This window comes from Cibotium barometz, chromosome 10 (assembly GCF_041138505.1).
Source record: "Cibotium barometz isolate CiBa-2024 chromosome 10, ASM4113850v1, whole genome shotgun sequence".
In the NCBI taxonomy this organism is placed as follows: Eukaryota; Viridiplantae; Streptophyta; class Polypodiopsida; order Cyatheales; family Cibotiaceae; genus Cibotium; species Cibotium barometz.
Window position 1 is genome coordinate 24,014,283 of NC_141055.1, and position 19,810 is coordinate 24,034,092.

Below are 19,810 nucleotides of genomic sequence, written 5' to 3' on the forward strand. Positions count from 1 at the left end.
TTGACATTTTTCCCGAGTCTAGTCCTTCTTCAAACTCAGGTATAATCCTACTTCCTACCCTACATTGAGATCAGAGCAAAACTACCCTGCATGAAATAGGTGAGTGAGTCTATATATAATGGTGAGTGAATATGTACAAGAGCCCTCTGACGTGACATGACTACCGACATGTTGGGAGCTCCCAATGCATGTCAGGTGGTGCTACTTGAGTATGCCCATAGCTACCGACGTGCACCGAGAGCACCCAATGCATGTCGGGTACTACTTAAGTATGTTGGTAGCTACTGACATGCACTCGACGGAGCTACTAGCATGCACAGAAGTACCCAATGCATGCGAGGTGCTACTACCTAAGTATGCCAGTAGCTACTACCGACATGCATGTCGGGTGCTACCTAGGCAAGCGGGTATCTTTAAATGCATGCCAGGTGCTACTAGGCATGCCAGTAGCTTCCAATGCATGCCGCTAACTGCCGACCTGCATCGGGAGCTACCGACATGGACTAGAAGCACCCAATACATGCTAGGTGCCACCTAGGCATGCTGGTACTTCTAATGCACGCTCATAATTACTGACATGTCGGGAGCTCCCAATGCATTCTGGGTGCTACCTAAGTATGCTCGTAGCTACCGACATGTGTCGGGTGCACCCAATGCATGATGGGTGCTACCTAGGCATGCGGGTAACTTCTAATGCATTTTAATAACTACCGACGACATGCACCGACGAAAGCTGCTGGCATGCACCTGGAGCACCCAATGCATGATGGGTGTTACCTAGGCATGCCGGTAGCTTTCAATGCATGCCACTAACTCCCAACATGCACCGAGAGCTCCCAATGCATGCCGGGTACTACTTGAGTATGTCGGTAGCTACCGGCATGCACCAAGAGCACTGAATGTATGCTGGTTGCTTGGAATGCATGCCGATAACTACCGACATGCACCATGAGCTACTGGCCTCCACTAGAAGCACTGATGCCAGGTGCTACAACCTAAGTATGCTGACATGCACCGAGAGCAATCAGGCTTTAGTCTTGGAAGCTTATGGGCTTTGTCTAGAATGTAGATGGAGGAAATATTGATGTGTTTGGATGTGATATGTCGTGTGACCTTTGAGAAAAAGTTTAATATATCACATTAAATAATTTAATTTAATACCACAATATTGAATATAATGAGAATACAACCTTTCATTTATTTTAAAGTAATGTTAATGTAGCTAATCTCTAATATACTTAGGGTGAAACAACATCACAATATATCTACTAAGTTAATGCTAAGGAAAGCTTGTTTTTTCAAGTTAAGTTTTTACTTAAGCCTTATCGCACGAAGTCCAAGTTTTAAGAAAGTTTGTTTTGCTTAAAATTAAGTTTTTACTTTACTTAAACCTCATTTTAAGTCCATGCCTAAATTCGATTTAAGGTAGTGCCATGTGTGATAGTGATGTGCATCAACACAACCTGAAAGTATCCATGCCATCCAAACTAGAATTCAACATGGATGATTTACCAATGATACCAATACATATAGCGTTGTTATTTTAAGATATTATTGTTGACATACATTAACGGCTCAAAGACCTACAAATCTCTCATCATAGAAGCATTGGTAGAGGTGAAATTTTGAGAACTAGGCTGGTGAGATGAGTTATTGTGAACAAATGATATTACATAGGATTGCTAAAAGAAGGTTATTTCTGTCATGCTATTTTGCAATGTTGGTACCTTTTCTGGTAATTTTGAGGACACAATACCATGCCGTGATCAATGTGAGCATTGCAACTTGGCCACCGTATAACTTGCCGATTGTTATTACTCCGATGCCTTGATCTAGCTTAGAGTAGAGGCATGCATACCGTTCTTCTCCAAGAATGTAGTACACCATCCTGATGGGAAGCAAGATTATCTGGAAAAACATGGTTTTGAGAGTTAGTGGGATTTCTTTGTCGATATTTTGAAATATTTATTCTACCGTGTTTCCTAACTTCTTACTTGATATGCATGTGGAAGAAGTCCTGAGATCCCTATTGCATTGAATGTGCTATCTAAGAACCACTCGCTATGCGTAGAGGCAACGACACCATCCACAATAACATCTCCTTCCAAAGTGAAAGGGTTGTACAATCCTTCTTCCATGGTTTGCACGACATCTAGAGAAGCAACAAATACCATTTCAATATGCCACTTGGTATGACCATTATTGGGTTATTAGCAAATGTTGATGAGTTCTTATGGCATGCCTTTTTCACTTGCATTATCCTTCATTGCCAACCTAGGACTAGTTAGAATACGTGACAATAAACATTGACTTATATATTAAGGGAAGAGGGCCAGGGTATTTGGATGTGCTAACATAACCTTCAACAATAAAATATGTGGTTGTAGAGGTATCTTTCGTGATGCTATCATGTGTAGCCAACATGAGATCCCCAACAAGGATGTCTTTTGCCCGTTTGTAGCTGATTTTTGAGTCCCCTGTAAAACATTGGGATATGCGTCATGAATAAATATGCAATCCTTTGACTTTACGTTATTGCTAGTGTGTCTGACCTTGCCTTTTCTCTAATTGATTTTTAAAAAATTGTATATTACTTGTGTAAGAGGGCCAAGAAAGAAATAACACGCGACAATGTCTTTTATAGTGTAGATAAATATATAGAATCCACGTACGTGCATTGATGTATGTGGGAACAAAATGGTCTGCTGTAAGTTTCATGGTTCTTCTGAATGAAGAATGGTTGGCATTACTGATGTGGGAATATTGTTGTAAGGTGACTTGCACAAAAGAAAAGGTTATGTTCGAGTCTGCATGCCCAAATGCATATACATCGCTATACGCAATCGAGCCATCATGAGTTCTAACGGCAATCTGCGTCATGATGTTAGGCCAAGAGTAAGAAGAAGTGAAACATTAGTACAAAATAATTGGGTTGAGATCCAGAATATAAACATGAGGACTAGAGGTCGATTTTCTATTTATTCATAGAATTATACGCACCTTATCTCCTAGTGAAAGTTGTGACATTGGCTTGGAGGCACCAAAGGAAGTGGTCACAAGCGCATTGCCTGCATGAAGACACTTAGAATCCTAAGTAATGCTCCATTACAGGCCGGCCCTTAGAGTTTTCATACTTTAAGAGCAAAGAAAAACGTGGGAATGATGACCAACTGGCTCTCAATGCTCACTCCAAGGTTAGAGGTTAGATAATTATTAAGCTAGTCTTCCTGAAATTTCATTCTAGCAAAGCATCTTTGCCAAGATCGATCGACCAGCCGAATCAACTGAGTCCTAAAACTACCCATGCACAATCTGAACATATATTCCTAATGCAAGGGAGGCGTGGATAGATTCCAACTCTCTATCTCCGTTTCGGGAGCCAAGGGGGACTACCTCTACGATCAAAACACACATATATTACAATGTAAGATTACCTGGGAAACAACCGGAATTCGCTCGACCGCCGGTGCATGCATACGCAACACCAGCTCCGGCTCCGGCTCCTGTTGTAGCTATTGCTACTGCAGCATCACAAGCAAGGTTGATTCCTGCGTCGCAGAAGAAAATACCAACAAGAATACCACCCAGAAATCCATAGTATGCACCTATTAAAAATAGAGCTTCCTGATGTTATTCGTAGTGTGTGCACACAAAGGGAAAGGTAGAGAACACATTCATTAGTGCGCTCGACAGTACAGCCAGGCATCGGAAATTTGACAATAGGCAGGCTTAGCTAGCTTGGATGGACAGGAACCTTGCACGTCGTCCATCACCTTGACAACAGGTCCCAATATTGTTTACAAACATTCACCAGAAGCCCTAATTAGAGCTGGTAAGACGATATTCCATAGGCAACCATGTTTATCGACAACGATAATTTTACCCTCGCTAGTTCCGATGGTAAAGCAATTGTCGAGGAGTTTTCGGCGTCCTCCGCCACCACCCACATTGTTTCGTGCAGCATTGTAGAGAGCAGTAAGTTCGTCTCCCGTGTCAAATAAGTCGCAGCCGCTAGTATCAGAACCTTGCTGTGGGCAGATGAGCTGCATGCATACGTGCATCCAGTGACTAGGTTAGAAGGGCATAGGGCTAGGAGAGAGCAAATTACTTGATGACTTCTCGGCAGTATATATTGATAAATACATAGTACAACGCCTCTTTCATGTTTCAATAATATTGCATAGGGAGACATTTACAGCACTGATATGGCCTTCGTCGTCCAAAAGCACAGCTTCTACACCGTCTGTATGATCAGGGCTTGCACCGCAACCTCCCAAGGCAGTGATCTAGAGTTCAAATCAGCACCATTAAATTAGCGCCCTCATTCATGTCACAATCACAGCTTCATACCAAAACCTGCAAGACGGCCTCAAATTATTGGGTGGAATCAAACCTGCATGTTGCGCGTGAAAGTGTCCCCGTCAAATGCGACGGAGGCGGAGAAGCTGTACTGGCCGTACTGCACGACTTGGTTGCAGATGGCGTTGACGGCGTCGGAGGGGACAGTGCCCCACAGCATGGCCGGAGTATCAGCAGCCAGTAGGGCAGTGGCCAGCACCGATACTACGGTGCTGCTCTCCGGCATGTTGTGGGCTTCTTGAGGAGTGAGGGCCGTGATCTGGATATTTGACTGTGCTTGCACCTGCGGCAAAACGCTGCAAGCGCCCATCATCATCACCACCACCAATACCACCACCGTTGCAGCGCCCTTATTCATGACGGAAAAACCCGGCAATCGGCGTTTCAGCCGTGGTAATAGACACGCACCGCTGCTAATTCTAGAGCAGTAGGCCATTGGGGGCGGCGGGGGCGCTAGCTAGTACTGTACGTATTAGCTGTATTGCGTAGAGTTGATGGCAGTTCACTACCCTGACGCATGCGCAGCTTATGAAGCAGTGGGAACGCGCATACAGACAAATCAGATTGAGACCGGCGAGCTTGTGTTTCCTCCGTCCCTCCTTTTGATTTATGAGCTCCACCGTTTCACATCAAGCTCGATTTCCAGATACGATCTTGTCTTTTGGCTACTCGTCCTCGATTTCTCATCTCTACCCTTTTCAGATTACGAGGCTGCAAGACACAGCACTACGCCCGTTCCGCCCAGCCGTCCCAAATTAAAGAGCTCTCTTGTGAGAGTAACCGCTTTAGTATGAGGCCAGCGTGCACTGGGAAGTGTGCCATGCCAAGAAAGGACATGCTATGCTTCTCATTCGTGAACAATTGAAATTCCTTGCAAAAAGTAGAACACATAAAGCTTGATTAAAAAGATCTCATAACAGGGCCAAAAAAAATAGACCCCATAAAGCTTAATTAAAACCGTCTCAAAACAAGGCACATGCTGGTTATCATCAGCCTTCAAATCTCTTGTGCCTTCACAAGGCATAAACTAGCCTACAAATCGATTGCGTCTCCTCGAGGCATAAGCTGTTGATGATTGTATTAGTAGCGGACTATATTTTGCAATAAAGTATAAAGCTTTATGCATTAAGATTAATGCATAAAGCTTTATGAATTAATCTTAATGTGGTGAGATTAATGCAGTAAGCTTAACGTATAAAGATTAATGCATAACTCTTAATGTAGTGAGATTAATGCATTAGCTTTATGAATTAAGTTTAATGCACTTTATGCATTGAGATAAATTTATTAAGCTTAATGCATCAAGATTAATGCATCAAGCTTAAGGCATCAAGCTTAATGCATAAGCTTTATGCATTAAGATCTATGCATCCATTAATGTATTAAGCTCTATGCATAAATGGAGAGTATAAGCTTTTTTTTCCATGTTATGTTTTTTAAGCTCATTAATGTGTTACTTTTTTTTGCATGTTATGTTTTTTAGGTCCTGCTTGTTGTGCCCTCCTTCTACATAGAACTACTCCAACATCATTCCACCTCTTAAGATACTCTCAAATGTTCTTATTCTTCACATTTTTTGCCTTGCATCCTTGGGTGCCGGAGCTTTAATTTTTTTATTCTCTTAGCCTTAGAGAATAACGCATAGAGATATGGGGCATTACTATAGGCCTTTTACAATGTTACTTAAGTCAAGTTAGGAGTGGTTATATGCGAGTAGGTGGTTATAGTACAGGGGGAGCTCTCAATCTTTTCACTATTCTTCTCTTGTAAAAGAGAAATTTACCTTTGGCTTTAATAGTGGGGAGCGTGTGAAAAGTCCTCAGAAGCTATCAAATGAAAAGGGCACTTCCACCCTGCTTGTCTAAATAGTATTCTAGAAGGCCTCAATAAAGTTCTAAACTCACATGAGTAGTATAAGAGTTCTAAGTTTGAGCATGCCCTTGTGTTATTTAAGTTTAAGCATGCCTCATTTTTATAATGTAGACATGTGGGGGGATAATCCAGAGTCGAGAAACCCAACGCACCGTCGTTCAGTGTCCATCGTTGATGATCCAGAAATGAAGCGTATCTCATAGTTGGCTGCTAGTCTCTCCCTACGGTATGGGAGAGAGAGTGTGTGGAACGTGTTTGCTCCACCTTCGCTTCATTCCAAAGTGAATCCTACACTAATGGGGGTACTGCGATGGGTGGTTCTACTCCTGGGTTACACACTCCTATACCCATGTCCGCTCTGATTACAGAATCTAGTTGCTAATAAAAAAATCAACGTCTCACTACAAGGGATTGGGCTCATACCCGCGCTCTTAGCCGCTAAAAATGACTTGTGAAAAAAAGTAGCGGGCCCCTGTATCAGCGCGTGTATAATCGCGGCCAGAGACATGCGTGTACAACCGCGTGTAAAGTACCTCTCAGACGCGCGTATACACGGGTGTGTAGCCGCGTTTTTTTCACAGACGCGTTAATACACGCCAGTATACACGCTTCTTATTATATTAGACGCGGTTATACACGGGTGTATAGCCGCATCCTGTTCAGTTCCAATGTATAGACGCGTTTTTACTTGCGTCTATACACGCGTTTCTTTTATTTAGATGCGCTTATACACGCGTTATTGCCAGTTTATACGCGTTAATACACGCGTAATTTCCAGAGTATCCGCGCAGATACACGCAAGTTTTAGCAGTTTTGACGCGTTTATACACGCGAACAGAGAGCAAAAAAAAAAATCCAGAGAGTGCTATTTGGTGCCTGAATACTGTTCCAGCATTCCAGCACCCAATAGCACTCTCTGGTTTAGGGTTTTTGGTGCATTAGACCATCCCATTAGACCATCCACGAAGAACATATGCACGAGGGAGATTAAGACAAGAACGACATGAATGCATACATTGTCATTACACAATTCAAGACAGCCATGAATGTAATACTATCGATCAATCAATTCAATATTACTATCAAAATTTCATACATGTATACAAGGGAGTCCATATCTCGAAGTAGCCCATGGCTTGAGTTTACAAAAAAATATATACAATCACATCCTAAATATGGAATGTGATACTACAAATCTGAGTACTACTCAGACCCAGATGATGACTCGGTGCTCCCCCCATGCTCAGATGAGCTCGCATCGGTCGGAATGTCCGAGGAGTAGTGCTCACGTCCACCCTCTGCACGGCGGCCGGTGGATCATCAGCAGCTTGTGCCTGCTCAAGTAATATATAGTATATAAGTATATATATATATATATATGCAATTCAATAAACCAAAACCATTCGTTACGAATTTTCAAGTACCTGTCCACCGTATGGTCTCATGGCCAACTCAAACTGCGCGTCCGTAATACGTCCCTCGGCTCTGAAGATGGCCCACGTGTCACGTCTGCTATGCCGGCGAGCATACGCAGTATCGTGGGTTGTGGGCTTCCTCCCCGTAACCCGTCGCTGTATCATAATCAACACAATTTGTAAGATTAAAACAATTCATAGAATCAATGAATTAAGTAAACAATCAAATAAAGTGACAGGATACTTACGAACTCTGCCTCCCATGACTCGACGCCGCCAGATCCGAAATGCGAAGATCCAACGGTCTCCATCTGGATCCGTCGTGCCTCCACATGCTGCCTGCTCTTCACGCCACCCTCTGCTCGTTTCTTTGCCTCCTTCCACTCGCGTTTGTGCGCAGTGGCAGGTTTCTCGGCAGGATAGCCACCCGCAGCTACATTTAGCCGGTCATCGTACGCGAGTTTTTTAAGGTGAGATCTTTTATTACTTAAGATCTCCCTTATTCGCGTCCTTCCCCATACATCCGAGAATGTAGCATGTGGGGGATTGGGGTACCGACTCTGTACAGCCTCTATCACCTCCCCAACTAATCGGCTATTTTGATCTTTAAATTTAATAAAACAATTTCTATATGAGTTTGATACTACCCCACGCATGTACTCCATTACCTCCCTCCCCCTCGCATCCATCACTATCCCGCCCCTATCCGTCACATCATAGCAAACCACTCTCTCCATCTCTCTCATCTCCTCCTCTTCCGAACTGTCTCCTCTAACTCTTCTCCCTCTATCTCCTCTCTCACCCCGTGCCCTACTACCTCCCCCACCTCCCCCACCTCCCCCACCAAAGCACCCGCCGCATCCTCCACTCCCACTCTTCCTACTGCTGCGGGTGGAGTCACGACTGGGGGATTGTCTACGTGACGGTGGCTGTGAGCCCTGACGTGACGGTGGCTCTGAGGGAGCACGTGATGGTGGCTGTGAGGGTGTACGTGAGTGTGTCTGGGACGAGGTATGTCTCCTCGGTGGACGTGGAAGAGGAGAAGCTGCATGCCGTCTCGTCGAACTCGGAGGAATAGACGGCACTGGAGTGCCCTGGATACTCGCGGTAGGGGTATAGACACCAGGCAGGGAAGGAGGGGGATGGGCATACATATACTCTGTAAGCTCAACCGGACCAGGTTGGCGCCCAAAGTGATTCATCATCTCCATCAACCAATTGCTATATGCAAATGGATCGGATGAAGAACCTGGAATATCCATAAAGAACCTGCAACAAACATCATCATGTACATCATGGGCTGTCTCTTGACTCACACATTGTCATTACACAAGTCAATTGCCTGCAAACCATGAAATCTGAAACGCCGCAGTTTTTTGTCTGCAGAAACGCGTGTATACACCCGTCAAAAAACGCGTGTATACACCCGGCAAAAAACGCGTGTATATACGCGTGAAAAAACTCTGCAGACAGGTTACACGCGTTCGTACACGCGACCTGCGAAAAAAATTTCTCGAAAAGACCGACCCCCCGACAAAGACAGAATGTCCTTATAAAAGGACCAGCCATTGTCGCCCCTGTCAGGATGCAGCAACCCAATCGTGTGCAAAAAGACAAACCCAAAGAGCAAAGAGCAAAGTAAACAAATCTGACAAAAGAGACAAGGCACAGGACAAAGTGACTCACCTCTGAAAAAGTGAGTCCTCTCTGCTCCTTCTCTGCTCCCTCCTTCTCCCGTGTGTGTGCTCCTTTCTCTGCTCCCTCCTTGCTGTTGGAAGAGGCGAAAACAGGCGAAAACGCATGCACTGTTGATTTCTAAGTTCAAAATCTATATTTGGGGAAGGCGGGCTATTTTTAGTTTAAATATGCCGCCGCGTTTATGTTCGCGTTTATGAACGCAGGTATATTCGCGTGTACATGATTTTAGCTGCGTTTATACACGCGTTTTGCAGAAGTTAGCCGCGTGAATACACGCGTTTTTTAGGAAGTACCCGCGTTTATACACGCAAGTTTTAGGAGATAGCCGCGTGAATACACGCGATTTTGTGCTTTCATTAAAAATATATAATGAGTTTGTGTTTTCTGGTTTGTACACAGGATGTCATCAACCTCTTCAAGCAGTTCTGGGGAAGATGAGACAATGCGTCATCGTAATCGCGATGTGTGGTTGGGACAACGGATCAAATGTATGTGTAATCGATGTCAAGGATGCATTGTACGAGCACGTCGAATTACCTTGAATCACATCTCCATGTATGGAGAATGGAATCAAACAGGTTTAGAGGTGAGTAGATGTAAATTGATGGTATTCAAATGACTCATGGTATCCAAATTAAATTAATAGAGTTGTAACATATAATTTGATAAATTGAAGCAGGATGCAGTACCACACCCTAACATGGTACCCTACGCGCGACGAGAGCACGTAAAGCGTCGACGAGATGATGCTGGAGCTTCGGGATCTATTGTCAGAGATGAGTGGGAAAGGGACGACAATAGCCCTGCACCATGGATTATATCAAAGAAAGAGGAGAAGCAGGTAAAGCAGGCCATCACCACTTTGCGTACTCCCACTGGATGCATGAGATCATTGAAGGGAGCCTTTACAACCACTAAGAAAAGAGGCGTTGAGCAACTATATGGGTTGAAGTCCCACGATTGGCACAAGATGCTTCAAGTAAGTGTTTTCCAAGTCTTGTACGTACGTTGAAATTAAATTTTGTAATGCCATAAACCATAAATGTGCTCTTATGTGCACAGTTCATACTACCTACTAGCATCGACCATTGTGCGAATAAGAGTTTGAAAAAATGTATTTATAAGATGGGCGAGCTTGTGAGGTAGGAAAAGGACAGAGTAAAGTAATTGACAGAACATTGATTGATGATCTCAATTTCACTTGTATCCTTAATAGTGATGTGATGAGCAGATGGGTTACAAGATATGAGGATGCAAAGACAAAAAGGCAAGCAGAAAGAGCTCTCTTTCGGAGGAAACATGGCTCTCAGAAGGCGTACCCTAAGCATCTAGCAACACTTCCGAATGATATCCATGTTGATTGGTTGCATGAGGAAATGGAGAGAGCAGAGAGCGACGAGGGGCTGCATATCACGGCAGAAGAATGGGAGTATGCACGAGGATGCATGTCAAAGGTACATAGAACTAATGTTTTGCATTAGTTGTAAGTGATTTGCTTTTAATATTTATTCACATTGCTTACACAAATATTGCTTCTATTTTGGTCCAGTGCACTATGTTCAATGCTATATGGTGTGAAGGCAAGCATTTTCGAACACAAAGAATTGATGAAAAGAGAAATACACAAGATTGCGGTGTCATTAGTAGCTTTGAGGGAGCTAATGGAAAAATGGATGATTATTGTGGCATAATCCAAGACATATTTAGGCTTGACTTTCGTCGCTTCTTTGTGTATGTTTTGGATGTCAAATGGCAAATGAACGTGGTGGAAAAAGGGCCTGATGCAACGATAAAACGCCATGCAAGTGGATATGTAACTATTGACTCTACAAAGTTCTGGCAAACAAAGAAAGATAGGCTCGTATTGCCACAACAATGTGAGCAGGTATGCATTTTTTTACTAATGTGTTTCATGTACATATATATCTAAGCTCGCGTACCCCTTGACTTTTGATATGCTAATTAATTACTGTACTGTGTGTATTTGAGTAGGTTATCTATCTACCAATGGTGCATGACATCAAATGGTGGTACGTCATCCCTATTGCACCACGTTCCAAAGTGATGTATAATACATTCACTGATATGGAGCATATGGAGGATGTAACAAGCCGCAATGAAGATGACGTCGAACATGCCATTGAAGATGTTGTGATCGATGATCAAGAAATAAGAGATGATCGTGATAATGAGGATGAGCATGCCATTTCTCATGATCATGAGAATGACCCTACCATTGAGGATGATGGTGATGTTGATGAGGATGATCAGGACATCGATACCATTATCAATGGAGTACAGAATATCGATAGTGGAATAAATTTAATCGTAGCCTTACCAATTGATCAAATGGATATTGATGTTGATCGTTTGACAAGGATGGATCTTATTGAAGATGAGATCGAACCCTAACCAATCCGTCACTGTATGTTCTAAATTGATGACATTTCTATCATCTCATATGCATGATTTATTTTTGAATATATTTCATTGTTGTAAATGCATGTAGTGGGATTGTGTAATGATGTATACTGTAATGTACTATGAGATGGTTTAAGGAAAATAGTTTTTAATTTTGTTAAGGAATTCAGTTTTTTTCAGTTTTTCTCTGCCATGCGTGTATTAATCCGTGTACAGTGGCGTGTATTTTTCCGTGTATAATAGCGAGTATTACCCCGTAAATATTATCGTGTATTTATGCGTGTATTACTGCGTGTATATAAACGCGTTTATACACGCGTTGATAAATGCAAATATACACGCGAACTTAAATGCTAAAATACACGCGCCCGATTCTATTCAAATACAAGCGCGACCATACACGCGTTCGTAATTTATCGCGTGTATGAAACGCGTGTATGGCAGCATTGTCTTGTAGTGTCTCTATTTCCGCCACAAAGCGACGCTGATAAAAACCGTGAACGTCGCTATTTTCACCGCTTAACAGCGCTCTAAAAAATATTTTTTTGGAGGGAGATTGGGACTAATATCCCAATCTTCCAAATATATATATATATATATTGAAAACACTTCTAAGTTGTACAAATAGACATATCGACATATTAAAATACAAAATAAAATATAATAACTCACGAAATCTTAATTGTATTAAATCCCAAATGCCATAAAAGAAGAGTTACATCCAAAATGCTATAATAGGCGAGTTACATTAAGTATGAAGTTATAAAACATTAAACACAATAGGCCACTCTCTACTCATCATCCTCCTCCTCCTCATCATCATCCTCCTCGTCCTCCTCGCCTATTGCGTCCTTATCATCTTTCTGTATCACACAAGATCAAGTAATGTTAAAACACAAACTAGTTAAATTTCTAAAAGCTGATAAAATCAAAATAATATAAACTTACAGTAACAGGCATAGCTTCATAGTTCAATGCGACACTCCGTAGTTGCAACCATTCAAATGTGGCAGAGATTCCATTGCGATAAGCAAAGTCGTACTCCTCACAGGAAGGAGAACGGCCCACCACATTTTTCTACGTTATACATTTAAAAAAGAATAATTTATATAAGATTTAATTCTTTGGAAACCATACTTTTTCAAACCATACATTCTTTGCGTACTTTGGTGGGGATTATAATTTAGGATGCTTTTTATTTACATATTTTTGAACAAACACACCAAAAAATAGAGCTTTTGCACACACGATGTTATTGCAAACAAAGCTCCCTCATTTCATTAGTGATAGTGATAAACATATAGAAAGAGGAAGTGTAGCAAGTAGAGAGGTAACTAGAAAGACATATAGAGAGAGGATGTGTACCTAGGAGAATAAAAGTAGAGAGAGAACAAAATAACATGCATATAAGTGGAGAGAGAAAAATTATCTCATGAATTTTCTTAAAGACTGAGTAGAATATTAAACTTAAAAATAACTTTTATTCACAAAAAAAATCCCCCTCTCTACATTAAAAATTAGCAACCAGACATGACAGAACGCCCTTCAGAAATGAAAGATGTGCTAAAATGCCATTCTCTAGATTTAAAAGTAGCAACTGAACCAAAGACATATACATTTCATCAAATCCCAATGCAAGCCTACATTGAATTCCCTTTAGCAAAAAAACATTGATATCATCCCCTATGAAGGATCTACATTAAAAAGTAATAACTAGAACAAAAAGAGATACGTATCATCAAATTACAAACGAGAATCAAAATATTAAATGTCCTTCAGTTATCAAAAAGCTACTCAAAATGTTGAGGTTGTGCGCATCCCATGATTCAACTAGCTTCATTAGACGATGTTGTCTGAAAATAAAACAAACCCTTCTGTGAGAAGATGAAATTTTACACGCTCATTTGGTGTAACACATGTCTCTTCTATTAGTACCGCATTCAACTCAAGGGCTCTGGCTATATTTTTCTCTGCCTCTTTTGATATTCCATGTTGCCACTTTTTTCTCCTGTTACTAGATGGACATGTAATTCCATCCATGCCCAAAACTCCACGATTTGGATCAAATCTTTGAAAACATGGCAATTGACAAGCCATATGCAAAGTAAAACTAGGCTCCATAAGTAATTTCACTTCAACAAGTTGACATGTTTATCCCCTTGGAAATTGGCCATATCTTAGGTAATTGAGGTAGAATCTTGACTTGCTTATCCCCATTCCACATGTGTTGAACAGCACGATTGCAAAACCACATCCACTGAAATATTTGTTTTCCATTATACTCCCTTGCTAACCAAAAACACGGCGCAACTTCTCTTGGGGACCTACTCTCTATGTAGGAAGGACACTGTAGCCTATTTATCACCCCAAAACATTTACACTTGCAATGAACATGCAATCTTCTTATTGCCCACATAGTTTTGTGCACGTGCTCCTCAATTATAGTTTGCTCATCCATAAATTTTTGCTTTGTTGTTGTCTCAAGATTGTTCATGATGGTTATGCTTTTCTTCCATTTGTTGCATGTTATCGTATTCCATGTTTACATGCTTGTCTTCAAAATTAATATGTCTTGATCTTGCTCTAAGCTTGTGCTGTTTTGACTCCATCTCATACCCTGGCTTGTGTAAGCTAGCTGCAATACTCCCTTTTTTCTTTCTCTGTGCGATGTCTCCTTGTCTCCATGAAGGATAGGCTGCTCAAACGATGGTGTAACTACTACTACTATCATTTGCATTACATTGGCAACCATAGTAGGGGTCACAATCCTTCCATTAAAACTCTGTGTAATAATGTTTCCATATCAAGTCCTGTTCCCATATAGCGACCAGTCTCAAAACCTAGGTACTTTGCACATTGCATGTAGAAATTAATCACATCTGTAACATAGGCATCAAAGAGTGATATTTTTCTTGCAGCTCCTTCTCCTACTAACCAATGTTGGCTGGCCTTAGAGCAATGCATGCACTCTCATGCCCCTCTTGCCCTCACTTGCCAGCCGGCCGTCGTTTGCAGAGTAGCGTGCGCTGCTCTATGGCTCGGCCTGCAAGAGAGGGCAATGCGGGCATGAGAGGGGAAAAACTTGCCCCACTCATGCTCCCCTTGCCCTCTCTTGTCAGCCAACCACGCACAGCAGTGCTCATGCTACTGTGTGGCTCGGCCCGCTAGGGAGACTAAGGGGGGAAACTTTTCCCCTCTCATTCCCTCTTTCCCTCCTTTGTCGGCAGGTCGCAGTGCAGCATGCACACTTCTCCATGATAGGGCCAGCAAGGGAGAGTAAGGGGAGCATGAGAGGCGGGAAACTTTGCCCCACTCATGCCCCCTTTGTTGGCTGGCTGTAGAGCACCGTGCACACTGCTCTGTGGCTCGGCGGCCGACAAGGGAGGTCAAGGGGGGACATGAGAGGAGGGAAACTTTTCTCCACTGGTGCCCCCTTGCCCTCCCTTGCCGACCAACCGCCACAGAGAGCAGCGTGCACATTGCTCTCTGACTCGGCCCACAAGGGAGGGAAAGGGGGGAAACTTTTCCCCTCTCATGCCCCCCTTTGCCGGCTGGCAAGGGAGGGTAAGGTGGGAATGAGAGGGGGGAAAATATCCCCCTCTCATGCCCCCCTTTGCCGACCGGCAAAGGGAGGGCAAGGGGGGCATGAGAGGGGGGGAAGTTTTCCCCACTCATGCCCCCCTTGCCCTCCCTTACAGGTCACAAATGCACATGCACATATGAGCATACACACATACATGCATGCAAACATATACATGCATATACATGTAAATGCTTTAGGAATAGGAGATCCTTAGTCCGCTTGTTGGGATGGTATATGCCTCGCACACACTCATCTTGTGAGAAGTGGAATTTGAATTTGAAGGCTGAATCCACGACAGCCAGTCCTTTCTCTATCAAATTGGCAATCGCAATTGTATTTCCTGGGGCCATGCTTTTCCAGGTTCCTACATCATAACAGGGCCCCAATTCAGCAAGGAACTGAATCAATCCGGGCCTTAGTGACACCATGTGCTTGCCCACTCTGTGAAGTTGAAGTTTTGCTGCAACATGGGGTGAATCTTGTTGGCACAATCTTTTGACCATGACTCCATTAACATAAAAGACAAGTATACGTTTTGGCGGAACTATTGTTGTGCATTCACCTAACACACAAAAGAGGTACTTCTCAAAAACATGAAGTACTCAGATAAATGACAAGGTACTAAAATAATGAACTCAAGACCAAATTTTAAAAAAAAATACACAAAAAATTGATGCACTCTACTCAAGATAGAAACAAAAGTGTATTTCAAAAAGTGAAGCACATTCCCAAAAAGGAAAACCAATGGGGCAATACAATAGTATGCTCATTTTGAGCCGGATTTGGTTTTGGGCAAGTGTACAGGGTCACAACCCTTATGGGTAGGAAGGCTAAAAGCTTTCCTCTTCTTAAACCCCACACGGACTAAGCAAGAGAGTGTCAGATTATTGTCACCATCAATGTCAAACATAGCCTCCTCATGCTCCTGGGGCAATGACCTTGGTGGATGTACCGCCCTCCTCACGGTCCTGGGCAAAGGCCTCCTCATGCTCTTGGGCAATGGCCTTGGTGGATGTAGTAGCCTCCTCATGCTCCTGGGCTTTGGCCTTGGTGGATGTAGCAGCCTCCTCATGCTTCTAGGCAATGGCCTTGTTGGATGTGCCACCCTCAAGGTCTTTGGTAGTACCACTGTCCTTTGCCATGATCTCATCACAAGCTTTACTCTCTTCTTTTCCCCCAAACCATTCCCTTTTTCTCGACATCACTGTTGGCTTTCTCTTCCAGGTTCATCTTCTCGTGGTAGCTTCAAAATCCAATGTGATCACCTTAGCTTTTTTCTCATCATCTGGATCACCCACAACATAGCCCCATCACAATTAGATGAGAGCTAAAAATGCGACATAGCAAAAATCAGCACATAGAGACTAGCAGGAAATAATTGTGACTATAAAGGAGACCAACCTTTAAGATTGTAACAACAATATAATATGTAAACCAATTGTGCCGTACCTTGCTTGCAGATGTGCTTTCTGCCTTTGTATAACACGCGTTGTGCATTTCTTTTTTTAGAAATGGAAGTCCCTTGTGCTCAAGACACACCCTCCACAACGTCAATGTCAGTTGGACCTAAGTCACAATTATAATGTATTATGTAAACCACCATGCCAATTAAAATGCATTATGTAAACCAGCATGCCAATTAAACCTGTATTTTCTAAACCACATGCCAATGTATTATGTAAACCAACATGCCAAATAAAATGTATTATCTAAAGTGCCTACCTTCACAATCTACCAACCCTTCTAGAAGAGAAGCTCCATCACTTGAATCCTCATTTGGGCAGCCTTGAGTATTCTGCTGAGAGCTTAGAAGCTCTTTTTAGTGGAGGGATTTCCTTTTGCATTCATCTTCATTGTATGAGTCTGTTGCATCCTCTATGGATTCCAAGTGCAAGCTGCTTTGACCTCCTTTCTCCTCCTCCCCACCATCTAGGTGGCTGGCATCAAAGGCAGGTGGCACCATATGAATTGGCTTCTCCCTCATGATGGCTTCAATATGCCAGATGGGATTTGTGCAGCTTACCACATTAAGCAGCTTGCCAGATGAGCCTTGTGCATACCCATGCGCACCTGTACTGGCATCTCCCTCGTGCTGCTTTGTGCAAATGCTTCTAGGCATTTTATATTCAGTACATTCAGAAGTGGATGTTGCACCTGTGCAAGTAGTACAAACACAACAATGTACTAATAACAACCACATATAGTACTAATAACAACCACATATAGTACTAATATAAGATAGTACTGAGAGTAAGCACTATGATAGTACTGAATAGTACTAACATAGTGCTTACTTTGTGAGTACTAATTAGTACTAACAACTACCAATTAACATTGTACACAACCCTTTACCAGATACTACACAAAATAGTACTAAATATTTCTAACACAGTGGCAGCATAGTACTAAAGAGTAAAATCTATATAGTACTAAATATTTCTAACACAGTGGCAGCATAGTACTAAAGAGTAAAATCTATATAGTACTAACCTCTATTACTGTGCTAACTGAAAAGCAAATACTACTAGCATACTAGTACTAAAGAGTCCTAAGACAGTGGTAGTATAGTACTAAAGTATTGACATGCATAGTACTATTCTAGTACTATAGAACAATGATATATAGCACAATTGGAAACAAGGTCTGAACTAGTACTAAAAAGTACTAAAAGGGAGTGGCTAATAGTACTTCAAGAGACTAGTCATGCAAACTAAAAAGCTTTAAATAGTACTAAAAGAGTAGTTGAATGCAAAGTGTATGAAAATCTACTAAAAGAGTTACAATATTAAGTACTAAATTAGTATTTTAAATGCAAAGAGTACTAAAAATGTATGCAAAGAGCACTAAATGCAAAGAGTACTAAAAGTATATGAAACTCTAACTACTAAGAGAGTTACAACATTAGTAAATTTAGTATTTGAAATAGTACTAAAAGTGTAATGAAATACTAGTATATTAAATTGGGTCTCTGAGTTTTAACAGAGTATTAAAATATATCTAAAATGGTACCTAAGGAGTACTAAATAGTTCTAGAAAGCAGTTTATAGTACTAATAGTTAGTAGTACTAATAGGAACAACAAAGTACTAAATAGTAAGCAATACTAATAACTTATGAAATTGTACCAAAAGAGTTACTAAATAGTACTACACACAGTACTAAATTATACTGAGATAGCAGTACATTAAATTGAACCTCTGAGTTTTAAGAAAACACATACCTATAGGGGGTACCCATTGCAGCCATCCGGTCACTTTATATGCTTTCGTTGCATGAGTGAGCCACGCATTGTGTGGAGTTGGAGAAGTGATGTGATGCGCACAACATACGGTATGTGTGCATGCAAGGGGTAAACACAACGTCCAATGCCTCCAAGTTGAAGCCCCAGGCCACAAAACACACACCTGCATAGACAATGTAAAAGAAGATCAATATAAGCTTCTTGGTACATAAGCACAAACAACATAAAACCCTAAACCTAATGCATATTACTATGAAATGTTAACAAGCAGGCTCACAGGGGCTTAAGGATGCACAATTGGAGAAGGATGAACTGCACTAAACCCTTGAGCATAAAGAGCATCAGTCACGCACATTATGTTTTGCACAAATTGATCGTCGCTGCTCTTCATGTGCTCTTCAATACCAATACGAGTGCACTTTGCAGATTGTAGCTCACTTCTAGCAGTATCTATCTCTCCTTGCATCATCTCTGCCTCTTTTTGCAACTCGGTTTTGAGCATCTCGCTCTGCGAGTTTTGGATTTTGCTTAAAATCCAATCAGAAGTGGTTGTAATGGAGTCGCACTTCTTCTTTGCTTTACTCTCCAAGATGGAGGCTTCCTGAAATTTGGCTTGCAATGACTGGTTCATGAGTTCTATATGAGACTTGCATATGAACAATGCACTTAGGTGCCCATGAGTCAATAGGTCTATTCCTAAACCACCACCTGACTCGCTCTCAACCTTGCATGGGGTTTCCTATTTGACCTTAACAAATTTCAAAGGGTTTGGGTCCTCTAATTTAATGCATGTGCTGCTAAAAGTATCTCCCCTCCTTTGAAAAGCACACCTGTGCTGAGCAAAATCATCCCAATCAACCTCAATGCCTCCTTGCTATGATGAGGCAAGGGCACGTGCAAGGATAGTGCCAACCTCATTGTTGATGATGCTGTGAGTTTGGTAAATCCTCCTATACAGCTTGTGAAACTCATCCTGCGAATCCTTGTTGAGGCCACTAATGTGGAAGCCTCGACATGTGCCAGAATGCGAGGATCCCCATGTAGTTAACAACCACTTGTTCAACTCTGTGTAAGTTCCCGGCGGCTTGTAGGAAGAAGTTCCACCTGAGCTTCACTCCTCTAGGAATCTTGAGTTAACTCGTATGCACCTTAGGGTCCTTTCTCTTTGCCTTTTCCCGAGTTCCCTTTTTTGGTGTACTCTGCCCCTTAGTCTCTTTGTTCT

General features: G+C 42.1%; 1 protein-coding gene across 3 annotated transcripts; it reads right to left on the reverse strand.

Moving 5' to 3' along the window:
• Positions 1–1,488: 1,488 nt before the first annotated feature.
• On the reverse strand, positions 1,489–4,875 carry LOC147634684 (uncharacterized). 3 transcript variants are annotated; one of them, XM_086803403.1, is made up of 9 exons: positions 4,394–4,875; positions 4,197–4,286; positions 3,884–4,043; positions 3,435–3,521; positions 3,001–3,068; positions 2,673–2,871; positions 2,361–2,477; positions 1,995–2,152; positions 1,489–1,908 (listed from the first exon to the last, which is right to left on the reverse strand). In XM_086803403.1, the coding sequence occupies exons 1-9, from the start codon at positions 4,793–4,795 to the stop codon at positions 1,708–1,710; spliced, it is 1,482 nt and encodes a 493-aa protein (XP_086659529.1). In that variant the 5' UTR covers positions 4,796–4,875; the 3' UTR covers positions 1,489–1,707. The 3 variants fall into 3 exon arrangements, with proteins under 3 accessions (XP_086659529.1, XP_086659528.1, XP_086659527.1); XM_086803402.1 differs by having other exon boundaries at positions 3,435–3,548; XM_086803401.1 differs by having other exon boundaries at positions 3,435–3,605.
• Positions 4,876–19,810: the final 14,935 nt, after the last annotated feature.